Raw genomic sequence first — 23,572 nt, 5'->3', positions numbered from 1 at the left:
TTGGGCCTCGCTGCTTCGTTAAGACATTCCTTTTTGCCCAGCCTCCCCCTTCCTTTTTTTGTTGCTAGCAGCTCTCTGGGAACGGAGCTTTCTCCGGCCTCTCGGCTTGCTCTGACCTTGGAGATAAGATAACACGCTGTGAGCAGTTGAGCTTCTCTGGACCGTCAGTAGCGAATTAACATTCTTGACTTTGGGAACTAATTGCACCTGCAAGATGGAGATTTGATGCCAAGGACTGCAGCCTTTGCACTCAACCCCTTTTGCACGCAGTCTCCTTTTGACTATGACATCACTTCTTTGCCACTTGATTGGAGCAGGGCCCGCCCCACTGAAGTGGCAAGGATGGCATAAAAATCCTTAACCTAACATGGAGACTTCAGACCTGCGGTGGGTTACAGTGATCCTTCCATTGTAACTCGCCCATCATCTCAAATCTGGCTCTGATTGCAGATGGAAGCCCAGGTGCCCATCTACTTTGCCTTACTGTGAAACCCAGCTGGCCTTTGCCTCTCGACCAGAGACTTTGCCTCCCACCTTCTTGACAACTTTGTGATTTATCTTCTGCTATGATATTGGTATGTATAAGTTAGAGCTTACAAAGCTATAAGATTTGTTATTTTATTCCTCACATTCTGTCTTGTGTATTTTGATGTGACCTTGCACCTTAATAAAATAATTATATTATATTTTGTGTGGGTTTGTGACTTTGAAGTCTAAAAACTTTAAATCACTTTGCTGAACTCACTTTTGTTAGCTCTTGTGGACCACCTACCATTCAAATACCTTTTGCTGTGAACTCTACTTGCAACACCATCCCTGCAAGGTAGACTTTGCTTTGGTTAATTCCCTTTTAGGCTGGGAGTGGTGTCCCTCCCCTCCTAAGCTTTGGAAACCGCTGAGGGACTAGTGGCAGATTTGCAGGGCATTTGGAGGACTTTCCTTCACTTGCCAGTTTTGTAATATTGTGAGAACTGGTCTACAGGGCTTTGCCGGCTCTTCCCCTCAGCTGGGTTGAGACGCCAGAGCCCCGTGGCCGTGACACCTTTGAGTTAGGGTTGCCATTTGGTCTGAACTTGCACTCTCTTTCGGAAACATACATGATTGTGTCTGTGCCTGTGTGTGAATACCAAGTTTTAAAATCTAGTTTAAAGAAGAGTCAAGCCATTTACAAATTCACACCCTCCCTCAAACATTGGAAAGTATAAACTAAGCCACTCTTTCACTTCCTCGTAGTGAAAGGAGCCAACGTACTTTCTTGCATATTATGATTGCTTACAATTTAGCTCCAAGCATCCATGCCTTGCCTTAATCTTGCAGCTAGATGTTGGCCATTATTGATAGATCAGTTGGTAGACATTGTACTTTATTGACTTCAATTAAACAATTGAAGCTTTCCAAATCATCATGCTTAGATAATAATTTTTTTTAACCTGGCACATTCTAAAGAATTTCTGCCTTATTTCCTTGAGAAAATATAGCCTCTCCACTTGTTTTCTAGCCATCTGCCCAACAGTTTCATTGTCCTCACTCCTCAGTAAACTGAATGGCTTTCAAGGCTCAGCCTAATGAACAAAACAAATTTCGCTCATCTCCTCTTGGACAAAGCAGGAATTGGGGGGATGCTTAAAAAGAGGGCTCAGACTAATGAACAACAGAGGTTTTAATCATCTCCTCTGGGACAAGGCAGGAATTGGGGGAGGGCTTAGAAAGAGGGCTTTTTTAAAAACCTGCTTTACTTTGGTAAAGTTACGTATTTTATATTAGGCCTAGACTGTGTGGACTATTTAGACTATAACAAGCTCAGTGGCAGATCATCTACTTTGCATGAGGAAGGTCTCATTTCAATCTCTGGCATTCTCTGAAATGATAGGATACTAGGCGATATGAGATAGATCATTGAGAGAATGGTCACAACCACAAAACTGTCAGAGTGGTGTGTGACCAGTCACTAAATGGCTGCCATTGAGGCTTGATCAATCTACAATTGTTGGGTGTCCCAAGCCAAGAATTCTTTTCACATGGAGACAGCTATTTTAAAATGGGTGCTTTGTACTACTGAAGTAACTCTTACTCCATTGAATTGGGAAAAGGCCTGGATTGGCTTACTGTTTTGCACAACAGATACTTTAAGGAAGCAGGAAATAGGAATCAGGAAACTCCTCAGTGGGTGCTCTGGTGCCCATGACCACTGTGCTGTGATCACTGAGATGGTCCATATTTTAAACGATGTCGATCATGCATAATTTTAATGAAATTCAAAATAGAAACTGCAATGGACAACATAAAAACTCCATCTGCATTTATTTGATGGAGATTCAGGACTGCTTATAATGGTTGCCCTCCCAGTCAGAATGAAGAGACAGACACAGGTGTTGGATCTAAGGGCCACTTTTATTAATTAACCTCAACGAAAACATTAACCATAACTGCAGCAAGGGTAAAGCGGTACAGGCCAAGCCACGGGGGTCTTACCTAGACCTCCGCCTTGACCTGCCTGGGCGAGCCCTGAAGCCCCGGGTGTGAGCCCTCCTTGTGGATGTCTAGGAGACCCAGCCGGCCAGGCAAATTGGTTGCCCCCTTTCAAGCTCCTAAGCCTCAGCCGTACAGCAGTGAGGGAAGGACTTGCACTTGGGGTTCCCCCAGGCAGTCTGCCCACACACGCTGGCAGCCATCACAAGCAGTACCAGCCGCTCCTAGCAGACCCCTCTTCCCTACCAATAGGGAAATGCCAAGGGTGCTTACCGGCCCACTGTTTCTAACCAAACTTCATCCCTCCAGTGAGATCACTAACAAGCATCACCACCTGCCAATATCCACCACTCAAGTCTAAGTGCAAGGTAGGCGAAAAACCCCTCATCCCATATCCAATTGGGGATAAGAGGAAAAAATTCCAACCTGGCTCTGAATACAGCAGCTGGCTAATCCTGCACCAAAAACAGGGTGAGGAGGGTGGGCCGAGTGTTGAGCGAAACTTGAACTGGGTGAGCGGAGCCGCCTAAACAGGCTGTTTGCTCTGTCCACCCAGCTAAGCCCCGAATGCCCGGGAAGGCTGGTCTGCCCTCCCTCCATCCAGGAGGGCAACAAACAGCCACCTCCTTAAGCAGCTAAGATGCATGGAGGCTTGGCCGAATAAAATCCATAGCCAACATATCCAGTAAAATGAAAATTAAATAATTCTATACTATATATATGTGTGTGTGTCTGTGTGTGTGTGTGCTTGAGGCAAGAAACAAAAATTAGTCAGCTAGCCAAGAAACTCATCTTGGCATGAGCAGAGGAAAGAGCAGGAGGGAGAGGAGGAGAACGTAGGTGATATCCTGGTTGTTGGCTTTGACGATTGGAGTGTTCCAATATTTTTAATGGTATTAAAAAACTTTCCAGAATAAGCAGATTTTCCCATTCCCATTTTGACAAAGATAAATTATTTGGATGCTGCTTGGTTGTGTTTCCAACATCTTATACTGTGCATCATATGATTCTCTTACATATGGTAGGAGTGCCAGAGTCGAAAATATGAACAAAGACAGCAAAGGGGAAAGAAGAAAATGTTTGTCAGACTACAACAACGAGTTTATTCAGTGGCGACAAGATAAATTATCTTTAGTTAACTCTGTGTTGACATAACATATTTTTTAGAATTAAGAGTAGGTTTTAGGATTATAATATAACATTTAGGGAAAAAGATACAGCTGAGGAATCCTACCCCAGAGGCCAAGATGGAAAAGATCTCTACAGCTACCATATATTTCCCTTTGGTGCTCAGGTAAGTGGGAACAAAGCATACCCAAACACTGCAAAACACCAACATGCTGAAGGAAATGAACTTGGCTTCATTAAAGCTGTCCGGCAAGTTTCTTGCTAAGAAAGCTACAAGAAAACTAACCATGGCCAAGAAGCCCATGTAGCTGAGGGCAAAATAAAACATGGTGACAGAGCCCTCATGACACTGAACTATGATTTCTCTGATTTGGGAGTGCATGTCTAATTCAGGGAAGGGAGGCTTTGTTGCTACCCAGACAGCACAGATTCCAAGTTGACCAAGGGAACAGAAGAGCACAATGGAGTTTGTGACTCTCTTCCTCAGCCATTTCCTCATCTGGCTTCCTGGTTTTGTGGCCTCAAAAGCCAGAATCACAGTGATGGTTTTAGCCAACACAGAAGAAATCACAACAGAGAAGACAAGCAGAAATGTTGTTTGTCGGAGAAGGCAGGTGACCTTGTTGGGCTGTCCCATAAAGAGCAAGGAGCAAAGGAAAGAGAGCAGGAGGGAGAAGAGGAGAATGTAGGTGATATCCCGGTTGTTGGCTTTGACGATTGGAGTGTCCTGATATTTAACAAATGTTAACAATATCAGACCTGTGATGAAAGATAAGCAAAGGGAGGAGAAAACTGAAACAATCCCCAAAGTGTCATTGATGGAGAGGAAGTGTATGGTTTTGGGAATGCAATTATCTTGATTATGGTTGGCATGTTTGTTATCCGGGCACTTGTCACAGTGACCTGCATCTTTAAAAAGAAATGGAATCTGTCAGTTATATATCCCACTCAAAACATCTGAGGCAGATGAAGCTGGGCCCTTATGGCACAGGAGGCTGTGCAGGCTATGATAAACTAGACAGATGAAAATCACCAGCCAGGTTTGGAACCAGTGTGGGCTTGCCAGGTGGGCATCCAAGGGCGAGGCCTAGAGCAGCCCGTCCTCAAAATAGTCAGCTCATGGTATAAGTGTTTGATAACATAATAACATTCAATTTATATACCAACCTTCAGGATGACTTAACACCCACTCAGAGCAGTTCACAAAGTATGTCATTATTATCCCCACAACAAAACACCCTATGTGGTGGGTCAGGCTGAGAGAGCTAGAAGCTGTGACTGACCCAAGGTGTCACCCAGTTGGCTTCAAGTGGAGGAGTGAGGAATCAAACCCGGTCCCCCAGATTAGAGTCCCACTCTCTTATCCACTACACCAAATTGTTGATAGAGACCAACAATTTAAAGTTAAAAGTTAATAAAGAAACTAATTGAACCCATATAATTTTTTTCTGTCCTTATTGCCTTGTGTCATATTTGGTGTACTGGGGCAAATCGAAATGATTAGATCCAAGCTGGCAACACCCCATCCAGAAAAACCATGACCTGTATGTACTTCATTCAGAAACTCTGGATTTGAAACTGAAAGAGAAATTCTTTCAGTGCATGCCTCTACTGGCTGGTGTGGACATCACTCTGGCCTCCCCTTTTCCTGTCATGTGACTCTGATATTACCTGACATCTTATCACCTGCTTGCAATTCATATGAAACTGACTTATATGGATTTAGACAACTGGTCTATAAAGGTCAGTATTAGATCACTCTCTGACTGGCAGCACCCATCCAGAATTTCAGGCAGAATTTCAGATCTCCTAGGATTTGTGCCTTTAACCAGTGATGTCAGAGACTGAAGCTGGGAACATCTGCACACAAAGCACATGTGACCATGGTGGACAAGTTTACCACACTGACCCACTCCTCACTCAGTGAGGCATGCATCTGTATAGGTTAAATTTGTTGTATAGATTTTCAGAGACTGTAACAGATTTCTTCAATGATTGCCTTATGATAAGTTTGTTTACTGTTTCTCTCCTCCATAATGAATTAGGCAGTATTCTTAAATAAAAATATAACAGTAATTATGGTGTTTTGACAATACGCCTTATAGTTAAAAGAGATTCTTTACTGTAGGTATTGGGAAAAACTTTCAAATGCCTACCTGTCTGATTAGAAACCATCCTTTCTGGACACTGGGTGCACTGATAGCAGCAAACTGGCTCACCCTCCTTCTCTTTCTTTCTATATCCAGAAAGACAACTCTCGGAGCAGACAGAAGGAGGCTGGGTCTGAACAGAATCAGGAGAGAAAGACGTTGTCCTGGCTGCCTGAGTTACAGATCAGCATGTCAAGGCTTTCCCTAGGCCCATCTGTATATGAGACTCCTCTGAAGTCTCCTCTGAAGAGGCGCTTCCCGTGGTTTCCACTACGCCCAAAGGTGTTTGAACTCTGGAAGCTCCATGCCTCTCCTCCAAAACCAGGCTCCTGATCCAGCAGACAAGGAAACTCCTGAGTGGACCTGTCCCCCTCCTGTACTTCCAGGCTCCAGGAATGGAGAAGTCAGAGGGGCAGAGCTGAAGTGTGGACCAGGCGAAGGAAACTCCCACAGTCTCTCATGAGGAAGAGCCAACTTCATAGCTTTTTTCAGCATTTCTGATTACAGAAAAGGGAGGGACTTCCAGTTCCCTGTATTCTACTGAAGCCGAGTTCCCACCTTTCCTGGTTCAACAACTCCTTTAAAGCTGCATTTTATTTTTCTGAGCTAGTGGCTATTTTCCCATGGTGTGAAAATAGCACGATATTCACGGAAGGCTGCCGGCTTCCTAGTGCAATTTTTGACACCATCCATTTACCAAACGCCACGAAAGCGCCATCGTCACTGCATCCCTTCATTTTGTAAAGAGATGGCATCAAAAATTGCACGAGGAAGCCGCAGCTGGTATCACACTATTTTTAGACCACGGGGAAATGGCCAGTGTCTGATTGCCAAGCTTCAGCTTTCCAAGGCCTGCCTCTTGTGGAGGCCCTAATCTCCAACATCACTTCCTGCCCTTACCCTTGGATCCTACCTTGTTTCTTGACAATCTATTTACCTGTGATCCCTAAACCTTGCTGCCAACTTGCCAGAACTGGATACAGTGGTAGCTTCTATAAGTAAATATTGAGCATTTAAAACAGGATGAAACGAAAAAGGCACTAAACAGGATGAAATGAAATTTATCTGTTTGGTGCAAACTATTTGGGAATGCAGTCCAAGAGTAGGTATTAACAGTTAACTTTGATTTGATTTATTTTGATTGACAGCATGTTACCTCACCTTTCTCCAGTTGAGAAAAGCAGTTCATCACAGCTCTTACTCATGGTACATTCAGAATTTATAAAATCAAGTCAGATCTCTTTCTGTTACCGGTATACCTTTATTCTGTTTGGGCCTGTATGTGAGACTACTCTGCTGTATGGCTTTTGTTCCATACTCAGATCAAAGTACCTGTTCACTAACTCTGGACAGCAGCCCAGACCAATTTCCATGAAGGAATTCGTACAGTCACAGAGCCTGGTAGGAACTTTGCAGACTTTCTGCAGATAAAGAACCACACCCAGACCAAAGGTTCTTCAGAACAATAGTTTAGAAATGAAGCATGAGAGTTACTGAATTTGAATGGGAGGGGAAGAGAAAGGGGAAATTGTTTTTCCCTTGAAAACCAGCTTGATAGAAATATTTGCAAAAATGGAAGGCTGTGCCCTCTGCATTCTGTGGCAAGCATAACTCTTCAGAAAAATGAAGACAAAATAGGGGTGTGCAAGAAAAAAAATTGGTTTTCTTGCCTCGGAAATTCCAAAGCGGGAAAAACAGTCAGAAATAAGTGATTTCCGAAGTGGCAAGCTGCTTCGGAAATTGGTTATTGACTGACTTTGGTATGCTCCATAAAGATTCAGAGCATACCAAAAAGGAATTTAAACTGTTTTCGGTTTCGGTTTCTCAGCCATGTCGGACGCTCCTCTTCGCGGGCTCGAGAGGAAGCGCCCGAGCACCCTCTCCGGGCGGCTGATCTGCGAAGATTAGCCCCCAAAACTCCCAGTGAGGGAGGCTGGGTCCGGGACGCTGCGGGAAGAGCCCCCCGGAATCAATGTGGGGGGTTAATTGCCCGTTTGTCCCTACGGAGGCCGGCGGACGTGCGCGGCGCCTCGAGTGCTGCCGGGCCATGGAAAACGGCAAAGAGCAGAATTAGGCGAAAGCCTGCAAGTAAGCGAATCCCTTCTGTTACTACAAGCGCACGCGAAGGAGTGGTGGGATCTGAAGCTAAGAAGGCTCGTTCTTCCCCTTTGCTGAGTTTCAGAATCCGGTTGGCGGTTCCCCCCCCCCCTAAAATGGCAACAAAAAAACAAAGTCCTGCCCTGGGCAAGTCAGTTTCGGCTGCCCTGAAGGGAGAGTCGCTGGAGGAGGTAGTGCGGAGGGCGGTTGGTGAAGCTATAAAACCCTTTGTTGACAAGCTGAATGAAACAGATCAAAGGGTGGGCTTAATTGAGAGCGAAGTGAAAACCATTAAGGAAGCAGCAGGGGGGGGCAGAGAAGTCTGCTCGGGAAAGTGCGTCACTCGTGAAGGCTACGAATAAAGAGCTTAAGCTAGTGGAGAATCAGCTGATCGGGCTACAAGTGGAACGAACACAGACAATTTTGCGCCTCTAGAATGTGAAAGAGGAGGAAAATGAGGATTTACGGGGTCTGGTCTCGGAACTATTGGCGACACCCGCGAGGGCAACTAAAGAAGAAGTAAAAAGCACCATTTTGGAAGTCCGTCGGGCTACTTCAAAATATGCAATGAAGCGCCAGTTGCCTCGCGAGATCATCATTGATTTTTCATCTAAGAGGATCCGGGACACTATCCTATATAATTCATACAATGCGGATTTGGACTTTTTGGGTAATAAAGTTAAGATATTGAAAGACGTCCCATTTCTAGTTCGGAAAAGACGTTTTAAGTATAAAAAGTTCGCAGCTCTTCTGAGAGAACGTGGAATAAAGTACAAATGGTTATTTCCGGAAGGAATCTGGTTCAGTCACAAAGATCAAGCTTTCAAGATATTATCAGAAGATCAACTAAGGGATTTTGAGGATAAAAATCCGGAATTTCAGTGCACCAAGCAAGACGAAAAGGAGAAGTCTGAGGGGGGGGGAGGAAATGAGCACTGCGGCTGCAGCTGCTCAGAGAGAATTGCGTCCGGGACCCAGGAAGGGAAGAAAAATTTAATTTGAATTTAAATTGTAATTTGCATTTAGTAAGGTCAACCACTCCATCAATATAACATAAAGCTTTAACTTTTGAATAATGGCAGTATGAAGGGAAAACATTTTGTGTAGCATAGCCATTGCATGTTGTAGTTGTTGTGTTTTTTTTCCTTCCTCCCCTTGTTCCCTTTCTTCCCTTTGTATTGTTAGTTAATGTAGTTAATAAAAAATAAAAAAATATAAAAAAACAAAAAACAAAAAACAAAAAGGAATTTAAACTTCCAGCCCTGCCACTTATTTGACCCAATGGGAGGGGGAGAGGAGGGAACCCTCTCTTCCCCCTCCAATTGGGTCAAATAAGTGTCAGGGCTGGAAGAAGGAGGGGGTTCCCTCCTCCCCCTCCTTCCCCTCTCATTGGGTCAAATAAGCAGGGGGGTGGGAAGTTTAAATCTTGTTAGCAGCTAGAAAAGTGTAGTTTTAAACCTACCCTCCAGTTGGCCCACTGCAGAAGAGGCTAGGGAATCCCCTGGCCCCTTCCACAGTGGGCAAAGGGAAGTGGCAAGGCTGTAGGCTTAAACCTGAAGGACCGCTTCCGGGCACTCGGTTTGCCCACTGCAGAATGGGCCAGGGAATCCCCTGGCCCCTTATGCAGCAGACGAAGTGAAGCAACAGGGCTAGGTTTAAACCTGCAGGACTGCTACCAGGCACACTGTTTGCCCACTGCAGTTGGCGAAGGACAACAGCAGGGCTGTAGGCTTAAGCCAGCTAGCCTGCGGGGGGATATTCCCCCATGGGCCAGCTGCGGTGCCAAAAGGGCCCTTTCCCTGTCCTGCAAGAAGCATGGAAAGGGCCCTTAAAATGCTAGCTAGCTTGCAGAGGGGATCCCCCCCCACAGGCCATGTGAGGCACTGAAAGAGCCCTTTCCCTGCCACTTTTGCAGCAGGAAAAGGGCCCTTTAAATGCCAGCTGGCTCACGGGGTGATCTCCCCCTGTGGGCCATCTGAAGTGTCGAAAGGACCCTTTTCCTTGCTGCTTGTGCGACAGGGAAAGGGCCTACTAAACTCCAGCTGGTTGGCGGGGATCCTCCTCCACAGGTCAGCTGGAGCCAGCTGGGGTTTGAAACCCCCGAAGCTTTCCGAAGTGACCCGAATTGCTTCGGGAAGCTTTAATTTGACATTTCCAAATAGGTGCCAGAATGCTGGGCCAGATTCAGAAATCCGGAATCTTTACAAATCGGGTCCGATTTGAGTATTTATCCCAAATCAGAAACCCGAATTGCACACCTCTGTCTCAAAGTTGATAACCCACTTCAAGATGATGATGAGACTAGCACAGCAAATAGTGACCAGAACCAGAACTTCTTGGCCCAGATAATTTCCAATGCTATATGAAATAGAAGCTAAAGTTGTTTGTAGCAGATATAGTCCACCTGAAAACAGAATATAATAATTACAACAACTGATTTTGATTTATATACTGCCCTTAACACCTACAGAGTGTTTCACAAAGTTTATTATTATCCTCATAACAATTACCTTGTGAAGTGGGTGAGGCTGAGAGATGTCCAAGAAAGTATGAGTGACCCAAGGTCAACCAGCTAGCTTCAAGCAGAAGAGTGGGAGATCAAACCCACTTCAGATTAGGTTCCTGACACTCTTAACTACTACACCAAACTGGGTCTCTCTCTACTCTTTGTATGACGACACTTCTTGTCTTTAAATGCTTTGAATGAATTTCAGGTGGACAGTTTGTTTTGTATTCATCTCACAAAATGACTCTGTGGTTGAATGATTCAAACTGATGAACTAATGTGACGTGGCTGGCTGGCCATTCATGGTTAATTGCCCAGTGTTCTTGAAAAGGCCATGGAACAATGGGTCAGATTACTATTCAGGAAAATGGTATAGTTTGATGGAGATTGACATGTTATTTACTAACATTTCTCACTAATGGTTGTTGTGGGTTTTCCGGGCTGTATTGCCGTGGTCTTGGCATTGTAGTTCCTGACGTTTCGCCAGCAGCTGTGGCTGGCATCTTCAGAGGTGTAGCTAAGGTGATCATTTCATGATCCCTTCTGGTAAACCTTCAGCAAAGAGACCCTGAGTGCTTCAGATGGTCAAATAATAATATTTGATGGGAATATTCAATGGTCTTGAAAACTTTGTTTTTATTTTCCTGTCGTTTCTTTGTCAGTGAGACCATGGTACTAAAAGGGGGATATCTTGAAAAGGACATAAAGAGCAGGCTATGCTCTACCTCAACTTCTCAGGAAGTCTACAAATGCTGATGTAACCACCCCATTTGATTGTTCTGATCGACAAGACTTGGCCAAATCATTCTGTTATTATATTGCTATATAAAATATGTTAGATTATATCCTCTTTTTGGGCTGAGGTACTAAAAGAAGAATTGGAGGAAGAAACTGAATCAATGAATGGATGAACCTCGATGCCATAAACGTTTCGTTTTTTGAGTAGCTTTAATGAGTAATTGACTAGTATTTGGATTATATCTGGTTCTTTCAAAAGGGATTTTGCTTTTTTATACCCAGTATTAAAAAAAAAAAATCCGAGTTAGAAATATGAGACTGCTTATAGATGACATTTTTATCAATTTATCAATCTTGGGAGATTCCAAACAGCTTTTACTTCCCCATCAAACTGAGCCTGGATGAGTCTGTAAAACAGGTCCATTCCTGGACCCCATTGTACACAAACTCAATCTTATAAGAAAAACCCACTGACCATTACACTAAGGTTACCATATGCCAATCCAGGGAGTGGGGGGTGGGGAATGACTACCACCCGCAGTGGACCATTTCTACCATCACTCCGATGGGCAGTGGGGGGAAATATAGAGGAAATGGGGAGGCTAATGACAGAGCATTACTGGAAACATGCTGATGGCACTTCTGGCTGAGACTGGAAATATCAGTGTGTTGCCAGCAACGTCATTACATTGCCAGCAAGATATCACAATAAATCAACATGATACAGACATGTAAGTACAACTACTGGGGTGCGCTCCCTTTTTTGGTCTCCTGTCAAGTGGGGGATGCAGCCCCCTCCTCCCATTTGACTGCTGACTCACCTAATGTGTATGCTATCACTCATCCCATAGGATGTATTAGGTCAGGTTTGGCATATGGGTTGCTGTGAAGAGCTGCTGCCTTCTTGCACTGATTCTTATGTTTTAATGTGGCTAATGTATTTAATGTATTTTAATGTGATTTTTATTGATTGATATTACCCACTCTGAGCCTGCTTGTGGGGAGAGCAGGTTATACATTTAAATAAATAAGTAAATAAATACTGTGCAGATTTCATGTTCAAACAATGCAATAGGAGAGGCTTCTTTTCACCAAGAAATGACTAAGCTGGGAATTTCAGAATTCATTTGGACAACAAGCCACACAGAATGGGGCTGATGGAAAAAAGGAATCAGGTGAGATTAAATAGAAATGCTAGTAGGATACAACCCAGAATCATAAACAGCCTACCTTATTGAACCAGTTGTTCCATGTGATCATATCATCTTTAATTGAGAACACCTGCCCCATCCAAGCCTGGGGGTCCATCCTTCCCACTTTTACTCGAGTAAAGGACTCATTGGGGAATACGATGCAATTCACAATATCATATCCAGCCACCCAGTCTTGGTTTTCATTGAAGGAGACTTCATCCCCTGCACTGTTGTTAAACCTGATGGTTCTCAGAAGATGATGAAGCTGGATTAAAAAGAAGGTGCCAGAATTTGTCAGATTACAGTTCTTGCCGCTAATGTATTAATCAATGGGTTGGCCTCAACCAGCTTTTGTACTGGTGACAAAGGAAGTAGCCAAAAAGACTTTGCTGGAGAGATTTCATGGACAAAAGCCATGTGGGACAGGGGCTATAGATAGGAGGGTACATGGCTGAGATTGATTTTAAAACTGGGATCCAGCTCCTTCTAATGTGATATGGCAGCAAACATCACTCATCATGTAAATTCCTTAATACGCTGTGGGACAAGAGGAAGCAGTAATGTATTGTCATGCATGTTTCCTGACCTCTGAGCAGCAAATATAAATATAAAGGGAATATAGACATAAACATAGTGTGATTCTGATTTTGAATGCACTAAGTATTAATATGGAGAAATTTTACAGGATGGAACATAACAGAGAGTGATACTAGGAATTTTTCTTAAGAACAGAAAGAGGCATGATGCCATATTTCTACATCTGGAACATCTTGCTTTTTTGAAAAATGAAACAATAGCAGAAAGCATGTGATTGTTGGGAAGCAACTTTCAGAGTGAATACCAGCATCTGATCTTACCATATGCATGAATGTATATACTGAAGAGTAAATGCATGCATTTGGGGGGTTGGAGATGGGATATGATTTTAGCATCCCTAAAAGTCCACAGCACAGGGAGATTGATCTTGGTGAAATTCTTCTGATATTTAAGGGATTTACTTTTTTTATATGGCATATGTAAAATAAGGACAATGGGAAACAACTCAATACATTTCGGAGGTTAGCTCTCTTGTTTTTTACCAGTGGGCAAAGTCATTTTTGTTCTGCTTGGCAAACTCCCAACAACTGATACTGATCCCTTCCCTGTTTTTTTTTTGTTTGTTATATCTGTTGGCATTTTTACTGAATTATTCTATATATACTTTAGTGTTTTTAATGTTCTAATATTTGATGGTTGCCACCCTGGGGACCCTGTTTCAGTGGAAAGGTGGCATAGAAACGTTTTAAATAAATAAAATAAATAAAAGTGAGCTTTGAAGCTTTGTTCAGTATTCATTTGATAGAAATTTCTGCTGGGGAATAATAGATTATAACCATAGGCCATCTTTTAAAAACAGTTGTGTCCTACTGGAGAATACCTGCCATTGTGGCATATTCTGCAGCTTCCATAGCTCTGTTTTCCCCATCTTTCTTTGAGTACGCTTGGATGAGTACATATCATTTAAAGCACGAGCCACAGCATGCACCGCATTGTAAGTACTATAGCTTTGGCCTGTCATGCTAGCTTCAAATACTGCTCCTGGAAGCAGGTCCATCAGCTTTGTCCAAGTGATCTTTCCATCTAAGAACTCCAGACCTGAATAATGAAGTTTTTCAATGGCATATTTGTAAAAATCCTGAAGAAAGATGTCACCATTGGGTTGCTGAGGATCCAGAGTCTGTAGAAAATTCTGGAATCCAGGCACTTCATTTGTGTGAATTGAGAAAGCTAAAGCACCATGAAAGGGTCTTAGAAACCAGACACCCCGAGAATTCACTGCTGTAAAATCCCACTGAGCGGTCATGACCCAAACTTTCCCACTAAGTCTCCCTTTTGCACCTTGGTAATCTATCCATACTGACAATATAATTATGGTTCGTATGTCCCCGTTTACAACAATTACCTTGACTTTGTTTTCTGAGAAAGAAGTCTCTATTTTATTCATCTGCATAAAAATACTTTTTGCAGTGCTTATGAATTCTACAGAAATCCATTGAGTAAACGCTGCACAAATGCCGTGTTCCGTGAGCAGTACCCTCAGAATCCGCAGAAATGTTTCTCCTCCGTCATCATATGGAGCAACTAGACCAATCCACTTCCACTTGAAATGCAGGAGAAGCTGGATTATTCCTTTATATTGTGAGTCTTCATTTGGGACCATCCGATAGAAGAAAGGGAACTGAGTTTTGTCACTAAGAGCTGGATCAAATGAACCATAACTGAGCTGAAATGAAAGATATATGAAGTATCAGTTTGAGAACCTTATCAGAAATCCTATTCAGTAGCACGAACTCAGTCCAGGAAAACCAAGCCAGGCTTCCCACATCTCTCTGTCAGGACATGCCAAAAATTAATCAAAACACAGAAGAAGCTTTTGTCCTGATCCATGCCAGTCAGGCTACCTATTGTGAGGAAGACCTTCTTTGTCCTTTAGGTATGGTTCCTTGCCATGAAAGCCATGATAAGCAGCTCTTTTAACTGCAATATGTGTTTCTGACAAGGTGGTAACAACAACAAAGGCCATACCTTCTCCTCAATCTATATGCAGCTGACAGACCATGCCATCCTGTTGAGACATTGGAGACAGAAGTGGGCATCAAAGGATGTGCTGTGGACTGGTTTAAATAATTTCTTGTGGAATTGACTCAAAGGGTTGCCACTGGAGATCAGCTGTCTCCAGAATGGGAATTATCTTGTGGGGTTCCATAGGTTGCAATCTCATCTCACACATTATTCAACTTCAATGTAGAGCTTTAAGTAGAACTTATTGGGTGTTATGGAGTGAGGTGCAATCAATGGCCGTTTCCACACATGTTGAATAATGCACTTTAGTTATCCTTTAGAAGTGGAGTTTGTGTTTCACACATGAAAACCCAGTTCCAAATGATCACTAAAGAGCATTGAAAGTGCATTATCCAATGTGTGTGGAAGCAGCCAATATGTGGATGACCCCCAACTCTATCTCACTATCCAAATCACCACAGGATGCAGTAGAAATATTGGGTCACTTCCTGACAGCTGTGGTCACATGGCTGAAAATGAACAAATTGACATTGAACCCAGACAAGACGGAAGTGATACTCATTGGAAAGGCAGAGATCTTGAAGGACGTTGCACTCTCCATTTTCGATGGAGTTCATCTGATTCTTGCAGACTCTAGAGGTTATACTGGATCTGGCTCTACTATTAGAAAATCAAGTTAAGGCAACTGCAAAATATGCTTTCTACATCCTCACTCTAGCCTGGAAGATAGTTTCATACATTGACATGGTCAATCTGGTCACCTGGTTCCATGCTATCTTAACATCAAGACTTGACTATTGAAATGCACTATACATAGGTCTCCCATCTAAGTCAACTTGGAGACTACAGTTGCTGCAGAATGCTGGAGCTCAGTTATTATCAAGAGCGAGCAGAAGCATAAATATTACCCTCATTCTGCAGTCCCTCCATTGTCTGTCTATCAGTTACCAGTCTCAATTTAAGGTATTGGCTATCCATCCATCCATCCATTCATCCATCCATCCATCATTCTTTATTATGGTCATAGACCAGCATAAACACAGGGCTCAAAATATATATATTTTAACTTTAAAAATATTATATATATATATATATATATATATATATATATATATATATATATATATATATATATATGTGTGTGTGTGTGTGTGTGTGTGTGTGTGTGTGTGTGTGTGTGTGTGTGTGTGTGTGTGTGTGTGTGTGTGTGTGTGTGTTGACAAGGAATGTAAATAATAATGGGACTAGCAAACATCCTTGTTTCACTCCCTTTGATGTTCTAACAGGGTTCAACAGATACTCATTCCTGTTATATCGAATCTTAAGGGAAGTGTTAGAGTATAAGGCATGGATTAAATAAAGGAGCCTTCAATCAATGGACATTGCCTCAAGCTTTTCCCACAATTTATGGAGATGGAATGGAGGTGGAATCAAAGGCTATTTTCAAGTCTATAAAAGTAGCATATAATGATACTGGGCTCTTTATAATATATATTTTCAATTAAATGCTGCATAATTAGGCAGTGGCCTAGTGTAGCTCTTCATGCCCTAAAGCTTGCCTGCTCTTCTGCCCTTATATTTCCTTGATTCATCGTTCTTAAGTTTCTCCAGTAGATGGTTAGCACAGAGTTTACTGATGGAGCTGAGCAGGCTAATTGGTATTTAGTTTGCAGGATCATCTTTCTTCTCTTTCTTGAAGAACAGTACTGGTTATCACATACAAAGCTCTTCACGGGCTTGATCCAGCATACCTATGGGACCATCTGTCTCCCTATGTACCTCCTCGGCAACTTTGGTCATCTGACCAGAGTCTCCTGCATGTGCCTCCCTGTACATCCTACTGGGCAGTTCTGTGTTGTTTAATGTATCTATCTTAGAATTGTTTTTGCTCTTTTTCAACATTTTTTCAATTCTGTATTGGATTTTTGCTGATGTTATGACTTTGTACATTTGCATTTATATATCCTATGGTATTGTTTATTGAAATGTCTTTCATATTGAATGTACTAATTTCACACTATGTAATTCACCTTGAATCTCAGTGAGAAAGGCAGACTACAAATGAATGAATGGATGGATGAATAAATAAAATGGCTGCCACATTCTGAACCAGCTGCAATTTACAGTTTGTCTTTAAGAACAGTCCAATGTAGAGTGCATTACAGTACTGTATACAGTATTATATTACTGTACTGTATACAGTGTATTACAGTACTGCATACAGTATTGTTACATGTAAAAATTCTGAGGTTACGTGAGATTACCATGTTCTGATCATCTGCGTCAATGTAAGGAGAGAGTTGGCCAACCAGATTCAGCTGATCATAGGAACTCTTGATCATCCCATCAACCTGTTTCTCAAATATCAAGACAGGGGCCATGAGTATCCTAGAATTCTAACATTCTAAGCAAATTGTAACCCCTCCATTCAATACCATTGGGTCTAATACTCAGTTGTATTTCCAGTTGTTTGTAATATCAAATCAATGCAATAGTGCAATCTTTGAAGTGCAATAGTACATACATTTATTTATTTATTTTTCAATAGTAATTTATTTAGGTTTTTTTGTAACAATAAACAACAATAACAACTGTTTTATTTATGTATTTATTTACAGTGTTATTTACAATATCATAATCCTGTTATGAATTTGCAGTTTTCTTTATGAACTGCATGGCAAAGCACTCAAAGGGGTGAAAATACTCTGCATATCTTTCCCCTACATTGCTAGTGTTAATTTCTGATAGTCTTTTATGGGCAAAATACTGTGACAAATATTAAGTGATGACGAGGATGGGGGAACTGGCTAAAATTGATCCCTCTTCTGCTAGCAGAAAATTCAATCTTGATCTCCATACAGTAGTGGCAAGGAGATGATTTCTCTTTCCCTCCTTTCACTGCACCCTCCATCCCATACTATAAGTATCTTGCATATGATGGTCTATAGAGCCTCAATAATGCTTTTCAAGAGACTGCTGGGGGAGGCAGAATTGGGTAGAATGCATCTAGCTTTTCTGCTAGTGAAAAGGGAGTATGAGTTGAGTCCCTTTGAGTATGCCAAAATACTATGCTAGAGATACATGGTCTTCATGGACAGAAGCCATGTAATATGAGGGATGTAATATGGCAAGACTGAATGAAAAGCTGGCTGGGTTCCATTTGAGATCTGCCTACATGAACCCCTAGTGGTTGCTGTTCATAGGAATTAATACCTAGATTTAATACAATTTGGCAGCTATGTCTAGTAAGCTTACTGGACAATAGTTCTAGGGATCTGCTTCGCTCCCCCTTTTAAACAAAGGGACTACTATGCTCAGCTTCCACTCTGGGGGGAAAACACCTGTTGAGTTTACCTGGGTGAATAACTTAACTAAGATGGGTGCCCATCAGTCAGGAAAGGACCTAAACAATTGGGGAGGAAGCAAGTCCTCACCTGGGGACTTAACAGAGGCAAGTGATGAGATAAGTCCTCGGATTTCAGGCTCAGTGACAGAAGACCATTGTGGCAGGGTAGAAAGGTCAAGTGGATGTTTGTACTTTGGTACCTCATTCTGGAGAATAGAGGAAGCCCTGAATACTTGGTTGACATGTACATGCCAATCTTTCACTGCAATTCAAGCCTCCAGCTGAGGAGGCAGTCTACCTATTCCAAAGAAAACTAATTCCCAGAACCATGCCTCTGTCTATTCTTGAACTGCCAGTCCTCATTCTTGCCACAATAATTTAGCATGCTCAGACTTCTTCTGTCTCTATCTTTTTGTAGGGTGATCTTAATGAGATAAGATGATTTAGAGATATTCCTTTCTTATAGTGGTGGATCTGTCAGGTATAATATGCTAACTCTTTTCTGGCAGTTCTGCACTCGTGGTCAAACCACACACCACTAAAGTGAGTTGTAATTTTGAGGGATTGGAAAGATTGTTTAACTACAGCACAGGAATCTATCCAAAACCATTTCTTAAGGAGAATTTTAGCTATTCAAGAAGGATCACGTTAGAGCCTCCTGTTTGGTTAACATCCTTCCTCACAACCTTAGAATAGCCTTTATCTCAATTCAGTTTCAAACTATGCCAACAGTGCTGTTAGCAGGATGCTACTCTAAAATGCCTCAAGCCCTTTGCTATTGCATTTGTGAAGCCCAAGTTCTAGAAGATTTACCACACTATTTATTATCTTGTTCTCTGTATGCAGAGCCAAGGACTAAATTTCTTGCAGAGCTTTTAATGGGTCTAAACTTTTCCTCAGATTCAGAGAAGCTGGTTTTTTTCTCTTCTCAGACACTGATCCATTTCTTTCTTATGGAGTGTCACTTTTTACTTCTGCAGTCCAAAAAGTTCAGACTAGAGAAAGTAATGCTTTTGTTTGATCAGTACTTTCTGGTTAGATCATTTTAATCATTGATACTTGTATATATGATTAATCACTGATACTTGTATATATGATTCGTTTATTTACATTTGTTAGTTTTGAGTGTTTGGATTGTGGTGGCCTTTGACCACAGACAATAAAATCTATTTTAAAAAATAGAGGTTTAACGAATGATTTCTTCTTTTTTTAAAAAAAAAATCACTGAGAGAGAAGGATCTTGGTGCAAAATCTTCTTCTTAGGCTAGACCTCTTCATCAACCATATTTTAAGACCAATTCCATTCTGATTTTCTGTAGATGTACAAGACCTCTCTCAAACACTCCTACCTGTGGTACCTTGTAGATGCCCATGATGTTTGACATCAGAATCGAGGTTTCAGAGCCAAGTCCCCCAATGATGGCCCACAGTTTTTCTTGCATGTCACAGTTGTAATTAGGAGCCCATCTCCCTCGTTCACTCAGCAACTGCAGTGTCGTTGCATAGGTCAGTCTTCCCAAGTAGTAGTTGTCAGTGATGCGAAAACCCAGAGTGATGTTGGGTAAGAGCTTTGGATTCTTGTTGATCTCATGAACAGCAAACACAAAGGCCAGGATATGCTGGTAATTCTTAGGTAGCATCCTACAGTGTGAATTGCATTGTGAATTCAAAGGCTTTGTCTGAAATGTAAACATACTGACTTAAGAAGAAAGGGTGATACTGTATACTGGTATCCCAGAAAATCTTCCAGGATGATCCGTCAACATGCACAGGTATCAGGATTTCAACTAGAAAAAAAAGTAAATATCTGGGGAAACATTTGACAGCAAGATGCAACTCACTAAAGAATGATAACAATGTGAAGTTATTACAGGAAATAAAAGGAGATCTGGACAGATGGAAAGGACTACAACTGTCACTACTAGGAAGGATTGCAACTATTAAAATAAATACTGCCACAAGTAATATTTTTGTATCAAACCATCCCTATATGTATCAGCAAATCATATTTTGAAGAACTAAATAAAAACTTGAGTAAGTTTATTTGGCAGGGTAAAAAAAAACAAGAATTAAATTAAAAGTACTCCAAGGACTGAAAGAAAATGCAGGCTTCGTGCTACCAGATTGGGAAAAATATTACCAAGCATGTGGTCTAGTGTGGATGAGAGATTGGATTTTATTGGAAAATTCAAGACTACTAACCCTTGAAGGTCATGATTTACAGCTGGGATGGCATGCATTTGTATGGTATGGGAAGACAGTTGGACATAAATATTTTAAAAACCACCTGATAAGGAAATCCCTTGTGGCAATATGGGAAAAAATTGCACTGCAAATATATGAGAAGAACCCTCAATGGGTCTCCCCATTAGAAGCATTCACCCAGCCAAATGTGTGTTTGGCAAAGAAAATTATTAGCTATAAAGAGTTGCTAGATGATAAAGGACTACTAAAAACGAAAGATGAACTACAAAACCAAGATGTTAATTTAAACTGGTGGTCAAGAGTTCAGATTGAATCTAGATACAATAAAGATTAAAAAATGGGGGGCTTTTATCTAGAACAAAAAGTTTGAAAAACTGTTATGTGATTCAGATGAAAAGTTGATATAAAAATGCATATCTTCCTAATGGAAATGAAAGAAAATGATGGGGTGGAGAAATGTAAAATACTACAAATACAGCACTTAGGTAATGATATTGACCAAGTACAGTGGAATAAGATATGGAAAGTAAATGTTAAAATAACTAAATCTGCTGTGTTTAAAGATAACTTATATAAGATGTTCCATAGATGGTATCTAATGCCAGTTAGACTGGTTAAAATGTTTAAAAATATGTCAAATAAGTGTTGGAAATGTAAAGAAGGTATAGGGACATTTTTCCACATGTGATGGTTCTGCAAAGAAATGCATAGATATTGGATAATGGTACATAAGTTACTGCAAAATATCTTACAGATAACAATTTCTTTGAAACCAGAAATTTTTCTATTAAACTGTATGTCAGATATACAATAAAGAGAGAGCAGAAACACTTAGTAATCCATATAGTAACAGCGGCTAGAATCTTATTAGCAACCTATCGGAAACAACAAAGAATCTCCCAGCGAGAAGAATTAATAACAAAGGTAGTGGAGACGGAGGAAATGGATAAATTAACATTGTTAATGAAAGGGCAAATGGAAGAAGACTTCTATGTACCATGAGATCCCTTCTACAAATGGATGACAAATTACTATAATCAGTAAACATAAATATGATACTAAGATTAACCGTATAATGACATAATAGAACTCACAATTAAAGATGTAATAAGATGGAATATAAGAGATAAAGAAATAGGTAATAGATATCTACAAGTAAAATGATAACTGTCTCTTGTTTGTATATATATGTGTTGAAAAACAATAAAAATATTATAATTAAAAAAACCATACACAGGTATGAAATCCATAATTTTTTATTTCCAATTCTAAAATTCCATGTTTCATTTTTAACTACTCAGTTATTGAGAAAATTATGACCAAGATTTGGTCATAACTGTTTCCAGAACTATTTTTTTCTTCTGGGAAACACCTGCAAAGAAGGGTAGGAAATGGTCAAACTCTACACTGGATGTTATTTCAGCCTGCCATGTTGCTTTCAGAATTTGTTCATAAAATGATAGTACCACTCACCCACTTGTGTGATTTTGAGTTAATAATTAATCTCTAATGAGAATATGAGATGAGAGTTTATCATCAACCACTTTTCTGGTTGTGAATGTAGGAAGGTGCCCTTTTTCATCATTAACAAGACGGTTCTAGAAATTGGGGAATCAATGCGGGAAAAAATCATCTGTGATGGGTGATGAAAGTGATCTTGGGCAAAATGATGCAGAAATGCTGGGTTAAATCCAACCCATATATTTTGTTTGGGAAAGTAGGCTTCTAGAATAAATATAAATGAGTTTCAGGAACTGTATGTAAAGCTACAGATGATTTTTTTTTAAAAAAAGTTGATCTGGTAGATGGGTTATGAAGACCTAAAATTGCATAATTTTGTAAGCAAACAGAAATATCAATGCTAATAGGAATGGAGTGTTGTATTTCAGCAAAATTCTATGAATTTACACTAACATAATCAAAGGCAAATTTTAGATCACATTGTATAACTAATAAAATTATATTTACCATTTTTTAAGAATATCAACATCAGAAGGTTTCTCAAAAGTTTGAGGTGCAGAACCAGCGATGTGCAGAGAGAAACCACCACCGATGACAGGGCTTCCCATCCCATAATACTCAGGGAAAGCAATGAGTCGATTTTTTACATCATTGCTTGCTGTTTGATTTCTGGGAGAGGCATAGTGTGGTAGAAGCAGGAAGATAATGAGCTGCATATTCATTCTGGGATCCAGACAAATATCTTATTCACCTAGAGCTAAAATCCTCAGTTTGATTATCAGACAGAATTTCATCCCTGCTGTAAGTTCTAGCTAGACTTCTGTTTCCAAACTGAACTTTTGGAAATCATCTCTTGCTGACTTTGGCAAATGAATATATTTGCCTAATATTGAAAGCAGTTAAGTAAAGGGTCATGTGTCCCTTCTAAGTTCTCCTGACCTTTTCATTTAATTGGGATGCAAGTCAAGATATTGGAAGTCAACAAGTGAACCAAGATTCTCCTAAACACAAACTGGAGGGATATTACCAGTTCCTCCAGAGGCAAATAGCATCCTCCCTACTGTTTGCTTCTCTCCACTTTGCTTTAGAAATGGCTTGATTATATAGGCTTTTGTGGCTATACTGATAAATACTGTTTTAAAGAAGAGTCTGATTTTGCAGATGCTCACAGTAATTTTTGAAGAGGAAGAATCACAGTTATTTCAGTAATTGCAGGGGTGATAATTACTTTTCCATAACTGTTTTTTTGGGTGCAGTGACACAGCTGGAAAAGGTATGCAACATCTCACCTAAAATACAATACGCACTGTTATGGTTCAAAAGTGCAGAGGTGACCTCAGACTCAGGGCTGGCATTGTGTTGCCCAGGAAACAAGGAGAAATATCATTTTGTGTACCTTACGAAACAGATTGCAGGCTCTTTTAAGTTTGTGTGTAGTAATAATAATAACAACAACAACAACAACAACAACATTCAATTTATATACCACCCTTCAGGATGACTTAACACCCACTCAGAGCGGTTTACAAAGTATGTTACTATTATCCCCACAACAAAACACCCTGTGAGGTAGGTGAGGCTGAGAGAGCTCCAGAGAACTGTGACTAGCCCAAGATCACCCAGCTGGCTTCAAGTGGAGGTGTGAGGAATCAAACCTGGTTCTCCAGATTAGAGTCCAGCACTCTTAACCACTACACCAAACTGGCTCTTACATTTG

At 41.0% G+C, this 23,572-nt stretch overlaps 1 protein-coding gene across 1 annotated transcript; it reads right to left on the bottom strand.

Annotated features, from left to right (window-relative positions):
• Window positions 1-3,604: 3,604 nt before the first annotated feature.
• On the bottom strand, window positions 3,605-19,829 carry LOC129339246 (vomeronasal type-2 receptor 26-like). The gene is made up of 5 exons (XM_054993838.1): window positions 19,539-19,829; window positions 13,699-14,544; window positions 12,319-12,546; window positions 5,754-5,880; window positions 3,605-4,506 (listed from the first exon to the last, which is right to left on the bottom strand). The coding sequence occupies exons 1-5, from the start codon at window positions 19,827-19,829 to the stop codon at window positions 3,605-3,607; spliced, it is 2,394 nt and encodes a 797-aa protein (XP_054849813.1).
• Between the last annotated feature and the right edge of the window lie 3,743 nt (window positions 19,830-23,572).

The sequence above is a fragment of the Eublepharis macularius genome, chromosome 12 (genome assembly GCF_028583425.1).
Source record: "Eublepharis macularius isolate TG4126 chromosome 12, MPM_Emac_v1.0, whole genome shotgun sequence".
NCBI lineage: Eukaryota > Metazoa > Chordata > Lepidosauria > Squamata > Eublepharidae > Eublepharis > Eublepharis macularius.
The sequence above is the reverse complement of the archived record's forward strand: the minus strand, read 5'-3'. Positions and strand labels throughout refer to the sequence as shown.